At 40.6% G+C, this 20,699-nt stretch overlaps 1 protein-coding gene across 1 annotated transcript in view; it reads right to left on the reverse strand.

Moving 5' to 3' along the window:
• The window catches only part of TSPAN12 (tetraspanin 12), a 71,129-nt gene extending 51,063 nt beyond the window's left edge, over positions 1-20,066 (reverse strand). Inside the window, exons 1-5 of the mRNA XM_049641737.1 lie at positions 19,862-20,066; positions 19,441-19,608; positions 18,334-18,469; positions 6,009-6,091; positions 4,646-4,781 (exon numbers count right to left, since the gene is read on the reverse strand). Of these exons, the coding sequence (XP_049497694.1) occupies positions 4,646-4,781; positions 6,009-6,091; positions 18,334-18,399 (285 nt within the window). The 5' untranslated portion in view covers positions 18,400-18,469; positions 19,441-19,608; positions 19,862-20,066. The remainder of the gene's footprint in view (positions 1-4,645; positions 4,782-6,008; positions 6,092-18,333; positions 18,470-19,440; positions 19,609-19,861) is intronic.
• Between the last annotated feature and the right edge of the window lie 633 nt (positions 20,067-20,699).

Raw genomic sequence — 20,699 nt, forward strand, 5'->3', positions numbered from 1 at the left:
TTTAAGATATTCTGGTTTTGCATTATGATTTCAACCAACAAAATACTCAAGGATGGTTAATGTCCTTGTGGCCATTGAAATTTACTTGATTTCCATTAAGAGCATCATTAAAAATCCGGTTCAATCACTGTATATTTTAAGAAAGCTTTACAAGCGCTTCCATATAATCACTAGCTTTATGCAAAGTCTCTGGAGTAATAAAAATGGAAAAAAAAAAAAAAAAAAAAACCTTCCATTTGAAACACAAGGTACTTGGTCTTGAACTTGTTAGGTGCATCCAACTTCAGTTCTGACCAGTGCCTGACTACTTGTGATTTGCTGGTGGTTGGATGTATATTAGCATCATGCTCTGACAAGTGACGATCTCCTGATGGTGACATTCAGCTGTTGTCGATACTGTAAACATGTCCGCTCAATCTGTTTACATTCCCCTGAGCGGGCACAGCTTTCCTAATGCCTGTGTTAATAGCAAGGTAGAATTGCAATAACAGGGGCGCCTGGGTGGCTTGGTCGGTTAAGCATCCGACTTCGGCTCAGGTCATGATCTCACGGTCCGTGAGTTCGAGCCCCGCGTCGGGCTCTGTGCTGACAGCTCAGAGCCTGGAGCCTGTTTCAGATTCTGTGTCTCCCTCTCTCTCTGCTCCTCCCCTGTTCATGCTCTGTCTCTCTCTGTCTCAAAAATAAATAAACGTTAAAAAAAAAAATTAAAAAAAAATTGCAATAACAAATGAATTTCATTTAGTCTACAACTAAAAGCCTTGGGAGTACCCATCTAAGGCTTAAAACCGATTTCCATGTAGCTGCAATTTCTCTTTAAAAACGAGAAGGAATTTCTGTTACTAAAATCACTTTGAAAGTCATGGCATATGCAAGTTTATTTTCCTAGTCGTTTTTGGTTTGTTTTCCTAACATAATTAGAATTTATTTTTATAAATATACAAAATATATTCTTACAAAGATATAAAAGTTTCTGTTCTATGACAATCTCACATGTATTAAGAACAAATCTAGTTAGAGTAGGGTTGCCAGATTTAGCAAATGAAATTACAGGATGCCCATTTAAATCTGAGTTCCAGATAAACAATGAATAATGCTTTGTGGATGTATATCCCAAATATTGCATGGGACATACTTATACTAAAATATTATTTGTTGCTTATCTGAAATCCAAATTTACTTAGCTATCCTACACTTTATACAGGAACCCTAAATTAGGGTATTTTAACAACTCGTATCTATAACTCAATAGAAGGGTGAAATTCATGACCAAAGTTCACCAGAAATGTTTTCCTATGGGTGGCCTCTTAGCCTGCCCAGTTGTTGGTATTTTAGGGGGGTGGTGTAAGGAGAGGGCAGGTTGGTTATAAAGACCTGTTTTGAGAGTCTCCCGTTTTTTCTTGATCAGTCTGATAAGTAATGGCATTCTGACTTTTGCTTAACAGCACCGTAGCCCAGTTGCCAGCTCTTTTTGGTTTTTGTTTTTTTGTTTCTCTTTTGATAATCATTCAAAAGATATGGCAGCTCTCAGAGATACTGGTTGTCTTAAAATAAATAAATAATAAATAAATAAAAACAAAAAGCATCTTCCTACTAATCTCATTTACAGTTCTTAAAAGTGAAACAAGATTTTGAATACAGGGAAATGAATGAGTTGGGTTGAATGCGTTCAACTTCTTTAAATACTAATTAGGATAAAAAGCTAAAGGGCACAAAGGAAGAAAACATGAGAGTTGCCTTGCAAATATTTGCCAAAGAACTAACATCCTGTCCTATTTTGCATTAGTACCCCTCCCCTCCTTTAAGAAGCCATTCCCCTTGTAGTAGAATCCTATCTAATAGGCTCCTTCTTTATTTTATCTTATTTTATTATTGTTTTTTAAAGATGATCATTTTATACGGCGCTTTAACAATTTCACAATATAAGTTTAAGCAATAAACCTGCTTGGAATCAACCCCAATGTTCAAATAACATCCAAAGATAAGGTGGCGAGGATGGCAGTTTATTTGCTGCCCCCAAATGAAGATCTGCTTTGATTCAATTCCAGCATCATTACAGTTTAGTGGGTCAGACTCCTCCTTTAAAATCTCACTCTCCTCATTGCCTTCCTGGTCCCATCTTCCTTCTGAGGTGCTGACCGCTCCTACTTGCGCTGTTCTAATGTCCTGTCCATTATTCAATTTGATAAACATTTACTGAAGCTATAGGCAAAGTGAACAGTTCATATTATCAAGCTGTTTGTAGTCTGGTAGTTTGGGCTGGTTATAAAACAAGGAAATTTATAATAAGGTAAATGTGCCGGGCTTCAAAGGTTGAGACACATCTACTAGAGACATCAGTAAAGACCCAATGAGAATGGGCTTGGCAGCCAGAAATATTGAGGTTTGAATCAAAGCAACACCCATTATTGTTGAGTGACTTTGGACTCTGAACCTCATTTATAATTCTCTACCTTAGACGATTGTTGTCAAGTTGAAGAAGTGAAAGATCATAGAGAAAGTATTTTATAGAATGTGAGAAACATTTATAAGCACTTAGGAAAAGGCAGCAGAGTAATATAGTGAAGTTGTCACATATATGTCGTACTGGACAGCTATGGTCTGAATACAGCAGATTCTCCATTTACTAGCAAACCTAGACAAATCAGCCAATCTGTGCCTCATTTCCTCATCCATATTATAGAAATAACAGTATCCATTTCATTAGAATTGTGGAGAGGACGACATTGATTAATTCATGTAAAACTCTTCATGTAAAAAAAATTCACGTAAACCTCTACAACATCTGTAAGCACCTGAGAAATGTTAACTACTTTAACATCAGCATCTTTGTCATTATTATGATTCCAGTCCTCCGTGTCACCTTTGCATCATAAGGTTCTTTCCAGCCTCTCATCACAATTCTCTGTGACTCATCCTGCCTCAAGTAGCGACCAAATTACTTGGTTCTTTGTCAACTTGCTTTATGAGCACTCAGACAGCCTAATGGAATGCATAAATGGTTTTCAAAATGGGTTCCTAAAAGTCTTTGAGGTTCCATGAAATATGCTATCCCACCCTCCCCAAACACACAGTCCAGGGACCACCCAGAGTCACACAAGTTGGAGACAGGGGGAAGACTAGTCATTCTTAAATTGTTGTGTAATGGGACATCATTCTAAGATTGTGGTTTTAAAAAAGGATTCTGAGATTTTTTTTTTTAAGTTCAAAATACCTCCTCCGTCCTTTAAGCTATGAGTTTCATATAAAGTAAGTCCTTGAATTTATGTTTAAACTATTGTCCAAATGTCTTAAGTGACAAAGTTAGATTCCAAACCCTTCTACCATTCTCCTCACTATATACGAAAGGGGAGAAAAGTAAGGTAATGGGCATGTTTCCCTTCTCTGAGTGTAATTTATTTTCTGCAGCGTTTTCTCTTTTCCAATCATGGACCTGAAGAATCCATGAAGCCAAGAGTTATCTAATACATCAACACAGGTTGTTCCTGTGAAATTCAAAGCTTTAGTTCAGTTTTGCACTAAGATTCTGTTTTAATTGGCTTGGGATGGGATCCGGTCGAGCCCTGGCATGCGGGAGTGGCTCCTGACAGCCACTTGTGCTCATCTCTCCCCTCTCTGCATTCAGGGACACCACTCTGGTGGCCTGAAATCCACGATGCTGCAAGTATTCAACCCATGGAGATCTTCAAATGCTACAAATCAGGACTTTTTTCTCCTCAGATATCTGGCGTATCAACACACCATTAAAACTTTTTTTTTTAAGTTCCCTACAAGAAATCAATGCACAGCTAATACTGAATCCTACTGCAAAGAAGGGCATATATCCAATGAATTAATTCTTCCAAAATCTGAGATGTCTGCAATTACATGTTAGCAGCCTCACTACCTAGTGCCACTAACAAGCAATATTTTATACATGCAACGTGCTTCAAAAAAAAGCTGTGTGTGTGTGTGTGTGTGTGTATGCTATAGTTTAAACTGACTCAAATTTTTAATGTTAAAAGAGAGTTGACTAACTTTTTGAATTAAAAGTCTAATCATAGATTTTAGAATCATAGATTTTGCGTGCTGAAGGGAATTTGAGAAGTCGCCTAGTCCAACTCTTTCAGAATCAAAACAAAACAAAACAAAAGCCACTAAGATTATGGAAACGAAGACTCATTTTTATCCACTAACCTCTGTAAAGGCGGTGCTGGGATTTTAATATCTGTCTGCTACTTCATCACCTGCATTTCCACATAGGTTTTTTGACAGGTTTGTTTTTAAAAAAGGAAGAGAGAGAGAAACAAAGTTTTGTCATGTCTTCTTCATTCTAGTCCCAAGGAGCCTGTTTGGGTGGTAATAAGGCTCATGACACAAGAAAAAATCTCGTACTTTCAAATGAAAATGTCAACACCTAGCCTGAGAGAAATAATTAAATAGCATCCAAATTTCCATACCTCATCATTTGAGGACAACAAATACTTGTGCTGAAGTCATCCCCCATGGAAAGAACGCTTCCTTTCTCACAGGATGTTGAACAATTACCACAGATTAGAGTACTGCTATCACGGTTCCCTAAGCACGTAATCTTGTACACTGATGAAAAAATAATGCAGTCCTGGTTGGTCTTTTTACCCATAATAAAGAGAAGATATAAACACCATACCCATGCAAGAAGCAACAGATTTCTTTTCACTGTTCCACAGTATCCTAACATCCCCACAATGATAAGGAAACAGCAAACAGCAATCATGACTGGATGAACCACAGGAAAATAAGTCAAGATGACAGCCTCCTCTACCCTGAAAGAAGAACGATAATGTCACGTTATACATAAAATAGAACCAAAATGCACCCAAGACATAGTACAAGACACAACTGAGATTCGTGTTAATAATCCTTTAAATCATCATGTCTCAAAGCTGATGACTGTATCGCTATTTTCAAAATCACTGCACTACCACTGACTTGCTTGCTTGTCTTATTTTTGTTATGTTTTGTTTAGTTTTTTATACAAGTGGTAGCACTTCTACCTCCACTCATTTAAAATATAAGATAGGGGTCCCCAGGGGCACTTGGTTGGCTCAGCCAGTTAAGCATCTGACTCTTGATCTCAGCTCAGGTCTTGATCTCAGGGTAATGAGTTCAAGTCTTGCACTGGGTTCTATAGTGGGCATGAAGCCTACTTAAAAAAAAAAAAAAAAAAGAAAAAAGAGGTCCCCAATAAGAAGTCAATCTATTATTTGCTCTGAAGCTTTAGCCTGAGCAAAACACACAGGCCCCACTGAGAAGGATCTCCCTCCTCTTCTCTGATCTGGAAATCCACATGCAGCACTTTCTCTGCTCGGCAACTAATCTTTCCCCCCAATGTGAAACACTGCTACGTGAAAGGAAATTAATCTATATTAAAAGAAAGAGGAAGGAAGATGATTTTGGTAGAAAACTTTATTGCTATGAAAAAATCATTAACTAGAACCATACTAGTAAGAGTAATAACAACAAAAAATTAGGCATTACTGTATACTAAGCTCCACTTTGTTTAGGACTTCACAAAATCTATCTCAGTTAATCCTTCTGACATTTCAGAGTGGTATACGCGACAGTCCCCATTCAGAGATGAAGAAATGGAGACTGGGAGAGGTTAAGTAACTTGCTTTTTGTGATGTTACTGGATCAACCTTTTGAAATTTGAGAAGACAATGGCAATGCTGAGTTTGGTTTTCCTTAGCTGAGGGATATGAAGGTAGGAAGATGTTGGCAGTGATTTTCCTACAGAAAAATAGCTATGCTGTCCTTTTCATGCAAATGTGACACAGCTGACCCACTCTCCAGAGGACAGCAAACTGATATTAGCATACCCAGAAGTTTTCTCTGGGACAAGTGGCATACCTTAACGAGAATGCTAGAAGATGTAACAAAGGTTATTGATTGTGGAAGAGTACTACCGTCTAAACAGGGGCAAAGTTACTTAGAAACTAGGGTCTAAGAAAACCTGATGAAAGAAATCAATCATTAATTATAAAGCTTACCTTGTTTCTGCAGTTAACGTCAGAACATTATTTAGGTAGTCCCTCATCCAAGCAGAAACTGCCAACACACTGATGGACATTAACTGGAAAGAAAAAAAAAACAAATTGGTTACCAAGGATTTATGCAACATTCTCTGCAAGATTAACAGTTTTAAAAATTAAGGATTTTTTGTTACATAACCATTATGCTTTTTTCCCTACATGGCTGATTCTGGGTTCAAGACAGGATTTGCACAGGATGAAGAGGCCACTGAATGACTAAACTATCAGATGTACAAGATGAGCCTAAAACACGTCATATGCAATAGCAAGGAAGCAATGAAATCCATATGACCGATATTGCCAAGAAAGTCACAGGAGCTAACTTGAAAGGGCTTCCATTAGCTAAAGTCGAACAATTTGAGCACCAAAATAATAATAATAATAATAATAATATAATAATAATAATGATAAATGCAATGCTTTGAAATATCACATGCTAAAATCTATGAATTCATATAATACTTAAAACTCACCTGTCACCTTTGTAAAGATGGTGGATACTCATTATTCAGAAAACTGGTAAGAATTAAACATTTATCCTACCTTTCCTGTACAAAGGAAAGAACTGAAGACTTCATGAAAGTTCTTATAGAAGAATTTCTGCTAATACATGCAGAAAGCATAATAGAGTATCACTATTTAACAACCTCACTGAAATAATGGATCTCTAGGCAAAGATCCTCAGCAACTGCCCAAATTATCAGGTTAGTAGTTCTCAGTCCTGTCTGTACATCAAAATCACTTAAGACTCTTAAAAAAAAAAAAAAAAAAAAGTACTGAGCCCAGAACCACCCTGGAAAAATTCTTGAAAGTGGGGCGGAGGCACGAGAAATGTGTAAGGTTCCACAAACGTTCTAATATGTAGTTAGGAGTGCAAACTGTGACACGTGAAAGGCTAGCTTCTAGAAAGGAGAAATCAAGTGGAAGAAAAAACTGCCATACCCCACTGCTTAGTTTTAGTGTCATAAAGAAAAGACAATGTGTCCCCCAATGTGATACGATCGGAAGCACAGAGATGACTTTGAAGTATTTTTACCGAAAAGTCAACCTGAATCTAACCCAGCCTCCAGCTCTAATTATCAGTTTATAGGAAATACAGGGACTAGATTTAAATTTGTTAAACACCACCATGGGGATGCAATCAGCAAAATTGAGAATATGAGAAATTTCACAGGACAAATGATCCAATTTCTTCAATTAAAAAAAACCGGCCAAGTGGAAAAAAAGAAGGAAGGAGAAACTATTATAAATTGAAAGAAATTTAAGGGATTACCCAATGCAATATGTTGACCTGATCCTGATTCAAACAAAACAATCACAGAGAGACATTCATGAGATGGCTGGGGATATTTTCACTGACTGGATATTTGAAAATGTTAAGAAATTATTGTTTTAGATATGACAGTGGTATGAAGATTTTTTAAAGGATCCTTATCTTTTAGAGATATATGCTGAATGGTTAAATAAATAATCATAATGCATAGGATTTAGTTGGGAAGTGGAGATTATGTTGACAATTGGGTAATAGGTAATTAAGGATTACTTATATTGTGTTTTCGACTTTTGTCTATATTTTAAATTGCCCACAGGTTTTTTTTTAAAGCAACTATATAAAACATGTTCAAAACGAGTCTTCCTAGGAAAAGTCTTCAACTTTTCAAAAAGTTGAAGGTTAACCCCTAACCCTCTCCTATTTAGATGGATTTCTTTTTCTAAAGTGTGCCTTCTACTTATGTTCTTAAGCACCATATAGTGAAAATTAACTTAATTTGATTTTTAATAATTTCTGTCATCTTAGTGAACATCGATTACCATTATACATCATAGATTTAGCTTTAAATTCATTAAATAATGAATATACAAGACAGGAATGAGTCTGTACTGACTGAGTCAAGCAGTGGTCATGAAAAATGCTTTCTGGATAAAGGCTCAAAGGCAAACAGAACATGTAGAGCTCTATGACCTCTGGTACAGGGAAGTATGGCTGCCTGCTCGGAAAATCAGGTAATGAATTTGCTCATTCTTCATTCAGTGACTGAATACATTCAGTGACTGAACACTGACTCAACACCTACTATCTGCCTCATACTATTTGTGCTAGATTTAGAGACCCCACAATAAATAAGAGATGCGAGATCCCAGCCTTTGTGAAGCTTCTTGTGGGACACGAGGAATAAACAGATAAAGCAGATAATTACAGACTATAAAGAGTACCATGAAGCACAGAAAAATGAAGTAATCTGTTCAAGGTCTTACAGGTTCTCAGTGGCAGAACCAAGATTCAAATTCAGGCCATTGGTCTTTGGAACTTAAGGCTTAGTCACCAACTGCCTTCCAAATTTAGAAATGACCATATCAGGGCACCCGGGTGGCTCAGTGGGTTCAGCATCCAACAGGCTCAGGTCATGATCTCACGGTTCTTGAGTTCCAGCCAGAGGCTGCTTCAGATTCTCTGTCTCCTTCTCTCTCTCTGCCCCTTCCTTACTGGTGTGTGTGCACATGTGTGCGCTCACTCTCTCTCTCTCTCTCTCTCAAAAATAAATAAACATTTAAAAATGAATGTATCTATTTCCACAGTGAGGAGACTAGCCTGCACAGCATGCAGGGATCTTTTTTTTTAAAGGGAGGGATAACATGGGGGTCAGTCTGTACTTGCCAGGCTAAGTCTGAATGTCTTAACTATATCCTTTGGGGAATAGAGTCTCAGGAGTCATGGCCTAAAACAGATTATGAACCCTGGGACCACAGCTCAGCAAAGAATGAGGCTAGTTATTACTATCCTCTTTTCTGTTAGGAATAAAAAGACTGTAAAAGTAAAAACTAATAAAAGTTACCCCATGGGTCAGCCACAGTTTATTAATCATGCTTCTAGCTTCTGTGAATTTGATGCTTTAACATCTGTTCTACGTGTTCAAGCCAGACACACCTTGGTCGGAACAAACTGATAATGTGCCTGAGCCACCTTGCCTCGGCCTCCTGCCCTCCACCACCCTTGAGAAGAGGTCTTCTCCCAGGTTCACACTTGTCATTTTCAAATAAAAACCAACCATTCCAGACCCCACACCCCAAACACCTCTTTTATTGCTCTCTCTCTCACTCTGGGCCACTCTACACCTGCCATAAACATGCCAAGGTCCAGGTGCCAGACAACCAGAGACAGCCCCTATACTCCAGAGGCTGCTGAAATTAAAGTAGCCAATCCAGACCCTACTTACTTTGTCTTGCCCATTTCTTCTTGATGTAGCCACAATGAAAGTACTTGCCCAGTCCCTTTCTCTCTGCCTTGTGATGGACCCCAGTACTTCCCCCTTGGCCCTCGTGATGAGGCATGTACTCTCTCTCTCAGGATCTGTAAGTATAATAAACTATCTTTTCAGTGCTAGTCATCTGATCTTTTGACTTCTCCATAGCTAAATAATAATAGAACCTATTAAAACACACAGGGCTAGCAGGGCACCATGGACTACTTGATTATATCTAAGGCTGCATGCTCTTCCTCTACTTGACTTGTATGTGGCCTTTTAAATACCTTGTAAGTTTCACGGGAGCCAGAAAATTCTATTAATGTGATAGTTTATTTACATCAAATTCTTGTGCAATTACAAATAATTCTCTCCTCTCTTTATCATTCTTTAAAGTAATAACTGATCTTGGTTTCCCCATCTTCGAATTTCTTACTGGCTTGTTTAGCCAATTTTCAGTATCTAAGCTCTGAGACAGGTGTCAATAAATTATCAGATTCTTCATTTTGGTATAGTGTATCATCAGTGGTTGTCATCATACACATTCTTCCATTTATAACAAAAAATGTGTATATCTTTTAAGTGGCATATTCCAAAACATCTCTAACAGGGTAGATTTGGTTAAATGCATGGGTTTTGAAGTAATTCTTCCATTCAAAAATACATATTGATCAACTGCTCTTGGCCAGGTCCTTTGTGATGTGGTAGAGACACGTGGATGGGCAGGAAAAGCCATCATCTCTATTCTGTGGTGAAATTTACTAAGAGAACACACCTTAATCAACCCATCAAAGACATAAATGTGTAGCTGCAAACTGTAATAAATTCTGGGAAGGAATAATACTGGTTCCTATAAGAATCCTATTTGTAGTGCCTGACCTATCCCGTGGAGTCAAAGGGACTTGTCTAAGAAAGCTGAGATCTGAAGGAGAATTACACAAGTTCATTACAGAAAGAGCAGTTGGAAAGTACATTCCAGCCAGAAGGAACAGCGAAGATCCCAGGATGGAAGGCTGCATGACATGTTCAAGGAAGGGAAACTGGCATGTGGTAAGAATGGAAAGCCAAGCAGGGACCAGAACACATGGTCTCAGAGGCCATTTAAGGCATATAGTCTTGGCCATAATGGCTATAAGAAGCCATTGAATCAAAAAGCTTTGGTTTGAATTCCACCTGTGCTCCTTTTCAGTTATAAGACTTTGGGTGTCCCTGAATCTTTCCTAAGCCTATTTCCTCACACACAAACTGTTAGGAAAATAAGACCGACTTCACAGAGGATTTATGCAATGAAAAGACAGACTAGGATTCTTATATATATTACCTACTACTATCTCAAGTCACTTTTGACCTCAGGGCTTTCTCTTAATCTTTCTCAGTCAGCTTAAGAGAAAAGGCAACTGCCTAGATTAGTTCAGAAATGGAATCTTCAGATATTTGAAGGTCTGGCACACGGATAAGGAAGAAAGCTCTGTGATATAGCTATCTATTGCATTGCATGGCCATTCCCAGTTTTGACACCTCTGAGAAGGTACTCATTTCCATTCCTCTCGAAACCTGCGTGTCCCTCCCACTGTGTTTCCTATCTCAGTAAATGGTATAATCAACGCTTCAATCACATAAACTGGCAACTGGGCAGACAGCCTGAACCTCTCCCTCCTCCTCAGTTCTCCATCTAATTATTTTCAAGTCCTACAGATAGTTCCTGCACCACGGCTGGTGAATTCCTCCCCCCTTCCTGCCACTTCTGGCTAGCTCAGGGCCTCATTCTCTTGCCAGGTAATTACAATCGTCTTCTAATGAACTTTCCAGCTCACAGAGTCCACCTCATACTCATCCTTCAGTTAGCTTTAGGAAACACAGATTGAGTTCTTCTGCTTATACAGCTCCCACAGCTGCCCTGAGGGGGGCCTTCCCAGCTCTGGCTTCCACTACCCCCAACTCTTTCCTGGAGAGTCAAGTTTAAACGCTTCAGCAGGGCACAGAGGCCCTCTTCAGTCACCTTTAAAGGATCTCTTCAATCCGTTCTCTGCCTGCTCCTTCCCACACACATTCTGTACTCAGATACAAAAAGCTGCCTGTACTTCTCCAGCAATGCACCATGCAGATCCCCCCAAGCCTCTATGTCTTTGCCCATGAAGTTCCCTCTCAACGCACCCTGCCCCAGTCTTCCCAACCTCCCCAGCAGAGCAACTCAACCTTACCCTTTGAGACCAGCTCAAACAGCTAGCATATAAAGATGTTCTCCCAACTCCCTCCTTACCCTCTGGGACAGACTTCACAGAGCAATTATCTATTGTTTCCTATTTTCACCCACCCATCTCATTCCACAGACCACTGACTACAGCCCAACCACACAGCAGAGTACCAGGCCCAACAGTGAGGCCCAACAGATATTAGATGAAATGAATGCGACAATGATTAAACTAAAGGGAGGCAATTTCAACTTGCTAGATGAGCTAAGCAAAATTAGGAGATGCTTCAAGAAGAACCAAGCTTTCTACCACTGGAAGTTTTCCAGTAGAGAGATGCCTGCTGAATTACAAGATCAAAGATTTATATATCAGGTCAGAAGCTGGTTTAAGTGTTCTCAAGCGTCCTTTAAACTACAAGCTTCTACTTGACTCTACTGTTCTTTTGCACAGTAGTTACCCAAGCATTGCAGCTGTGCCCAGAACATTAGTCAAAATAAATAATATCAATACAAAGCCCTATCTTATGGCGAACAAGCAACTCTGAGAATAAAACTGCTTTTTATTATGACATTATTTCTAGCTGCATTAAATGTCTGGAAACAGTTTCATTCTCAAAGAGTGATTTTACTCACTGGGGTTGAGAAAATCATAGCAGTGAACAACATAGAGTGCATGCTGTAGCAAGGAACAAAGCTAAAAGGAGATGAGGTCACCTCAATACAAATCGTGCTATTAAATCTACAAGCACAAATAGTGCGAGCAATTCAGGACCCCTTCCTAAAAACAGCATTTTCCACTAGGTTTCCAAATAAAAATAAAATAATTCTTCAACTGTCATTCATTATGATTAAATTCCTAGGAGCACTATAATTATCATATGTAACTAGGCATATAGCTCCTTACATTTTCTCCAATATTGCAAAATATCATTTGTAGTTGAAGAAAATGCTTAGAAAATAACCCAAATATTACTCTAGAGAAATATGCTTGATCTACTACTTAGCAGGACATTTGCCACATTCTGTCTTGAAAAACATTTAGAAAATGCTAGCTCTCAACAAATACTTGTACATATGAAATTTGCTATTGCTGGAGATATATTCTGGGTTTGTTCAAATCTAATTATGTAAAAATAAGTATTGAATCAAGTTGTTTTCTCAATCAGAATTTTACATGTATGCAGAGTCCTTAAACTTATTATGAAATGTGTGCCTTTGGTTTCCACCAAATAATAAGGGCCTAGTCATAAGACAGACTAATTCCTTCAACTGTCTGCCATCCATAATCTATAGTCTCATACAAGAGAGCGGTTCAAGGCTCTCTTGCAGAAGTTTAAGGCTGACAGATGTTTAAAACCATCTACCTTAACTTTACTTTTTATGTCAAATCTGGTAGCAAAGAGCAGAATGCAGGAGAGAGATGGGGAATTTAGTTACAGTTCTATCTCTGCAGAGAACTTGGACAAGTAATTCAAACTTCTGGAACCTTTGTTTATCCTGAAAATGGAGAATTGAACTAGGTGCTTTTAAAATTCCCTTTGTCTTGGGGCATCTGGGTGGCTCAGCCGGTGGGTTAAGTGTCCAACTTCAGCTCAGGTCATGATCTCACAGTTTGTGGGTTCAAGTTCCGCGTTGGGCTCTGTGCTGACAGCTCGGAGCCTGGGGCCTGCTTCGGATTCTGTGTCTCCTTTCCCTCTGCCCCTCACCTGCTTGCACTCTGTCTCTCTCTCTCTCTCTCTCTCAAACATAAATAAACACTAAATTTTTTTTTTAATTGCCTTAGTCTTAAAAAAAGGTTTGAAATAGTTATTTACTGAAACATGAAGTTAAATCAAGTCTTGATTATTTGGAGGCTGGCAGGCCAAGGTCAGTACTATTCTGCTCTGCCACAAGGACATGTCCCGAAAAATCCCCCACACCCCTCTCCAAAGTGTGGTCCTTATGAACCATGCGATGGCTCATCTTTGCTCAGTTGGGGCCACACTGTATGAAAAACATGTACCAGCTTTGCCCCTGAGACCAAAGCTTATTTAATATTTATTTTTAAAAAGAACTAACGTTTGTCGGAAAGCTCTCCCCTAGTCACTAGAATTAAAGAAAACTTCAAGGACTTTCAGAGTATAAAGTTAGGGGTAACAATTTAAAAAGTTGTATTTTTATATGACTACATAAATGCCATGTGAATACAAATGTCTACTTGCCAAGAATCTCTGTAGGGTCTGCCACGGGTCAAACACCTAAGGTTCACTACATATGGCCAAGGAAAAAGAAACAGGACATTAACCTTCTGTTATTTCATTTGCCCTGCATATATCCCAAAAGTATGAACTGGATTCCCTGTCCACTTTTAAGGTTTTCTTTTATAAGTTTCTTTTCTTAGTTCACTAGAGTAGTTCCTCTCTGTTGCTACTATCTTTAGTAATGGTAGGTGAAAAACAATGGCTCTTATCTGCCAGTGAGAATGGGGCTTAAAAACTACAGATGGGAAATTATATTTTTAGAAAATAATAAGCAAACAAATTTGATAAATGTTAAGTGCTCTCCAACTTCAAGAACTTCCAAAGACAACCATATTTATCCATAGTTGTAATAGCAGAAAATTATCATCTATGAATGGCAAGCATTCATATCATAAAGCCACAGAAGTTGTCTTTAAAATGGAGGAAAGCTTTCATTTACTCAAATAATATGCCATTTAAATAGTAAAAGTGGGATAAAACTGAAGTGAAAATAGCTCATTTCCTTGCTCCTTTGTGGCCAGAATGTGAATCATGGTTACAAAAGAGCTCTTGGGGCAGTTCACCCACGTGCACCGTGTCCCATGTGACCTCTCCCATTACAAACCCACAACACTCATGACAAACCTAGAAGGTCCAATATCTGTGTGCCAGCTCCCCTACAGCTATACCGGGATTGCGCTTCTTCAGAATGTGGAAGGGCCACTCAACAGATGACACATCAAAGTGACTGGATCCATGGCAAGGGAGAGAAGCAGTGCATTTGTGATCTTGAATTGTTTCCTCTTAGACATATCTCTGCCTCACATTTAGAAAAATACTCAGGATGTACTTTAAAACACACACACACAAAGCACTCTGATTTCCAACTCTCAGAACAGCAAAGCAAAATTCGATACGTCCTCAGTTAAGATTTTAGTTTTCTTTTCCCTAAAATCCTTCTGGATACAGAAGGAAAGATGGTAGCAACATAGTAGAAATAGGGAAGGTGGGACGTGGGGGGACTATTTAAAATGCAAAATGAGGAGTAAAAGGCTTCAGCTTTGAGCCCAGAGGTAAAGAGGGCAGGTTTCTCAATCCTGCAAAACTAGAGGCAAGAATAATCCCCTCTCCATACTCAGGATGTGAAGTGTGATGTAAGAAGTTGGGCTCATACGCTACACTGGTTTGTTCTGCTTCTAATCTCAATGAGAGCTGAACACAAGGACTAAAGCCTTGCTCCTCAATACGTGAAGCCCCTGCCACACTCAATCAGACTCTGTATTGTAACAAGACGCCGGTGTGGGGGGGTGGGATTCGTAGGCACACGCAGGTGAGAAATGCTGCTCTGGAGGACTTGTTAGGAGTTGGGTAGCTTATCCCTTCCTACTGAGGGTGTTTACCTCTCCACTGCAAATACATTCACCCCCATTTCCAGTCCTACAACTTCTATCACACTTGGAGAAGAAGTTTGAACTTTGAGTCCCTGTTCTGCCACTCACTAGCAAGTTATTGAACTTCTCTGAACAACCTCTCTCTACCCAAAAAAAAGAAACAAACAATTTTCCAAGGCCGTTGTGAGAATTAGATGAGACAGTAGTGCAAGAATGCCCAGGAATGTGCCCAGCACAAGGCTGAAAACTACATCTGACTCAGTAAGAAAACACAAGGTCTGCAAACATTGTTTTAGCACTGAAAGAATAATGCCGATTCTCCCAAAGTTGATATACACCACATACAATTCCAACAAAAATCCCAACAGATAATTTTAATTATATCAAATAAGCTTAAAGTCCACTGGGAAAAAGAAACCGTGACTAAAACAAGAAAGGCAGGTGCTTTGAAAGAACAGAAGAACAGAAGAAAGAGTACATAAGAACAGAAAGAACAGAAGAAAGAGTATATAAACTCTTATTCAAAACAGCCTATAAAAATTTGTTTAACTGTTGTATAGTAACAGCATAAATGAAATCAATGGACAAACAATAAGACAAACGTAAATGGTAAATATGACATACTTACTGAATATGAATTATAAAATGAAATAACATATATGAAATATATACGTGTCTAAAGAAAATGATGCTCATGCTCATTGGAGAAGAGAGGAAATAAAAAACAAAGCAACAGTAAAATAACACTTTAAACCTTTCAAACCGACAAAAATTTCAAAGTGCCCTAACACCAACAAGATGGCAAGAAATATTTGTGTGCATATAATGGGGTGTATCGGTGTTCTTCTTTCTAGGGAACAAATTCCCCGGGCGGGATTTCTGGGTCAAGGAAATGTAGCAGTGGTAGCAGTATTAATCCCAGGAATAACAATTGCTGCTATTACCACCACGGGGGTTCCTTTGAGTGAGCACTCCACCTCCTGATAATCTACTTGAGCGTCATTACTGTAGCAACAGCGGTAACAAACACAAGTACTACTACCTACTGTTACTGCCACCACATAGCACATTTAGGCACCACTGTTCAAACCCCTTGTGTACATTAACTCTAATCCTCAGGACAACGCTAGAAAAGAGGAACTATCATTCCTATTTCACAGGCTAGGAGACTGAAGCACTAAATGTGACTGGCAAACAGAAGAAGAACTGTATAAAGATTAGCTCTTTTGTTGTCGTCTGTATCACATATCCTCCCACAAAGCAATCCCACTCCTGCCACTTGAACCCACATGAGAAAAAAACCATTTTAACAAAAATATATTGTGAATATACATATAAATGTACACGAATGGGTATATGCGGACAGGTATGAGTAAATACATCTTTGTACACAATTTTAAAAGATACAGAGGTTAACACGGATTATTTTGTTGGAGGGGAAGTTGGCAGAAGAAGAGGGCTGGAGAAAGGGGGAAGGGATCTCAACAAATAAATAAAATACACCCACAGAAAATGAGAAGGCTGAGGTACAGGATAACAGCAAAGACATGACATTTTACATTTTGGGGCGCTAGAAAGAGCCCTGGAGGAATTTAAGAAATAGGTTTTTTGAAGCAAATTCAGTAGTCGGAAGAGCAATATTTTTGTTCAATGATTGAGGTTTCTTTCCTCCCACATAATACAGATTATTAAGAAAATTTCCAAATCATTGTTCTTTGGACAACAACAAAAGTCCTAGTAATTTCAAGACTGAGAACACAGTAATCATTCACGTAAAGGCACTCTCTGGGAGCGAGAAAGCTGAGTTCTGCTACAGGAACTGTCACCATCAGGCCATCTGACCTCTGACCAGTCACTAACCTACCCTTAGTTTTCTCATTCACAAAGTAAGGAAGTTCAACCAAGTCATCTTTAAATTCCTTTTTAGTTATAAAAGTATGATGATTCTATAATTAAAAAGCATAAAGTAGAAAAGTGAAAAACCAGTAAATTGAAGTGATAATTACCACACATTAAAAAAAAAAAAAAACCACAAAGTTCAAAACCTTAGTAACTTTATAGCTAAGTAGGTGATTTAATGATCCATTGAAAAAACGTACATATTTAGAATTAACATCTGCAATGAGATCAATTAGTGATTTTACATTTCCAAGTGGTGAATTTAACTATGCAATGATTTCTAATTCTCATGTAGAAAAAAAAAGTTGCCAATTTAGATATCTTTTCAGATTACTCACGGAAGGAAGGCTTAATTTGTCACTTCAAAATGGAGCCACCCATAGGGACTAGTTGAAACCAAAATGTCATCCTCTAGAGACCACTTGCACTAGCCTTATGAAAGGAGGCTGGTCAATGCCAGCCAGTTGGCCAGATAAATAAACCACACATTAAAATTTTAACAGAAAATTTTGAATATAAGTTATTAATAGAATACAAAATTGGCAAAAATTTACTTGCTTAAGGATGACAACTTCTTGAAGCAACATTAAAAGTTTTAATTTTTATATTTTCCTCATAAATTTTATAAATAATAATGTGATTTATTAATAACACTTAATGAAAATTTATGCCTGGGCGCAAAGCATAGAAAGTCACTAGCTCAAACAGCATAAAGATTTCCATGAGCTTGTTAAATTTTATGTATTTTATTTCCTTAAATGGTTATGGGATTTTCCAAAAGCATACACAAAATTCCTTAAAACTTTGCCAACTTAGAAATAGTTACATGAAAACCACCTTTGCAGCCTGGATGGAATCTCTACCGGTAGAAAAATCTACCCAGTCTTTCGATAGGCTATCTATGTATGAATTCTCACGAAAACATAGTAAGACTGCTTTACGCCAACCAGATTTTATAGGCTAGGATGACGTAAGGAAACAATTTATGGCTTGGACAGTTATCTGAAATTCCTGAAAACAAGCAGTTCCCTAAGTAGTGTGCCATAATTTTCTTATCTACAAGCACAAGCACGTGCATTTATTTATATCCCCAGCTTAACTTCAAGTCTAATTTTACTGCCACCAGTATCCAGGCGTCGATTTCTTTTTTCTAATTACAAATGGCACTTCAGCTAGATCAAAGGCATTTTAAGGTCAAAATGGACTTCTCTGAAAAATAGAGGGTGTGATCCTCTGTAATTAATTAATGTTTAGCCATGCCCTTTGGCGCATTAAGTGTGGCTGGAGGAGACCGAGTCCAGCCGTCCCCACCTGTTGGTGCAGTGGAACTGTTCGACTTACCCAAAAGAGCAGATTGAGGGCATAGAGAAGGCAGCGCAGGCACTTCACGGAATCTTCTCTGGCCATTGTGAGCCCCGTATGGGAGAAGCCCCATCCTTTCACCACATCCTACTCTCACCGGCAAAGTAGCTGCGGTCTGCAGGGGGCGGGGAGAACAGGGCACTTCTCATCACCGCGCTCCTCGCCCCCGCCCCCCCGCCCCGCAGCCCACCCCTCCTCTGCAGCTCTCAGCTGGGTCCCGAGTCCGGCCCGAAGCCTAGGTCATTTGAGACATCGCTTCATCGAAAATCATTTGTTAAAGTTGTAACTGTAACCTCAACTCCCCTAAAGTTCCAAACCGGCTTCAGATAACACCTGCTGAGAAGAGAAAAGATTGACTCCCGGATGAATGAAGGCACACAGTAAACTCCCGTTCTCGGGGGACGCGCGGCGGTGTCCTCTGCATTCTGATGAGACGCTCTGGAAAACGTCCCTCAGTCCACGCCCCCCCCCCCCGGGGGGGACAGCTCAGCTCGGAACCGTCCCGAAGGTTGGAAACCGCACTACCCCTGGGAGACGTCACCGGCGCCGCCGGCGAGGCCGCGGGTGCGAGCGTCCCCCGCATTAGGACAGCTCCCGGGCCCCCCAGCTCTCCGCACCCCCCACCCCACCCCGCCGCGCGAGTGTGAACAGGGGGCACTGGGGGGGGGGGGCGAGGCGCTGAGCTGGGATTCCGCCCCGCGACTAGGGTTTCTCGGGGAGAACGTGAGAAATGGTGCTCCGGCCCGGAATGATGGATTAGCCGGGGGCGGGGGCGGGGAGGGGCGCGGGGGAATTAGGGCCGGTGCAGCTGTGCAGACGCCGGGTTAGTCACTCACGGCCCCCTCCCCCGGCCGCGGCCGCGACCCCGCGCCGCCGGAGCAGCACAAAGCCGAGCGCGGTCCCCCGCCCCGCCACCGCGTCCGCGCGCCCCCGGCAGGGCGCGGTGGGGGCGGGGGGGGGGGAGCGCCGGCGGCGGGGGAGCCCCACCGCCAGCCTCTAAGTAGTTTAGCACACAGCGCCGAGGACAGCCGCCGGCGGGCTGGCGGGACGGCCGGCTGGGGAGACGGGAGACGTGCGGCCACTCACCGTCGGCGCTGGGCTCCGCGCCCCACTCCCGCCGGGGGACGGTCGCGGACGCACTGCGGGGGCTCATCGGGGCAGGGACGCTCCTCCCGGAGAGCCAGAGGGCTGCATTGGCTCAAGGAGGAGACGCTTCCTTCTCTTCCTCTCCCCCGCCGCCGCCGTCGCCGCCTCCTGGGAAAAAGAAAAAAAAAAAAAAAAAAAAAAGAGTCCTGGGCAGCAGTTGCTGGAAAGTCTCTGTTAAGCCACCTCCCAGCGCCTCTGTCCCTCCCAAGTCCTCGCCAAGTCCGGACGAGGCAGCGGCGGCAGCCAGGGCCAGCTGCACAAACTCTCAGCGCATGCTCCGGCCGCTGGCTGCCCGGGTTGGATCCGAGTGGGTGTTTCTTGTCCCTTCACCCGGCGTGAGCCCCTCGAAGGGACGCCTCACCTCTATGAGACGCGGCCCAGAAAGAGAGAAAACCTATGCACTGCGGGGAAGTCCGCGCAGTAACCCCCTTTAAAATGGTGGTGTCCGAGGAGGGGAGGCTGGGTTATAACCATAGGGAAACAGGCTTTTATTATATGAAAATATTTGTGTTTGAGAAGGGGGGGCGAAGGAGTGGCCCAACCCAATTCCTGCAATGAGAAACTAGTTTTCACAACCTTTCTGGAACCACCTCCTGTGATTTGTCACTAACGTGGTGCCCTATGATCCTTTTTATTGCTTTGTTGCCCTCCTGATTTAAAATTTAAAAAATAAAAATAAAATTGACAAAAATAAAAAGAGTTCTTTCCAACTTCCATGGTGCACTGACAGCATTTATGTAAACACCAGAGTAAACGTGTCCGGATCTGATATCCAGAATAGAAAGAAAGAACATTTTTAACTCTTTCACAAGTAACCCAAAGGTTCCAAAATTTTCTCCCAATAAGATTGTCTGAGTTTTAACTGGGTGTTTTATTTTTTATTTACTTTTTTAATGTTTTTATTTATTTTTGAGACAGAGAGAAACAGAGCATGAGCAGGGGAGGGGCAGAGAGAGAGGGAAACACAGAATCTGAAGCAGGATCCAGGCTCAGAGCTGTCAGCACAGAGCCGGATGCGGGGCTTGAACCCATGGACTGTGAGATCATGACCTGAGCTGAAGTGGGATGCTTAACCCACGGAGCCACCCAGGAGCCCCTGGGTGATTTATCTTGAATTGTGTGCAGAGTAACGGGTCTTTAAATTTGTTTTTAAACTAGAAATTCAGGAAGTATTAAAGTAATAATAGGAGACTGTCTTT

Source organism: Panthera uncia, chromosome A2 (genome assembly GCF_023721935.1).
Source record: "Panthera uncia isolate 11264 chromosome A2, Puncia_PCG_1.0, whole genome shotgun sequence".
NCBI classification, from domain to species: Eukaryota; Metazoa; Chordata; class Mammalia; order Carnivora; family Felidae; genus Panthera; species Panthera uncia.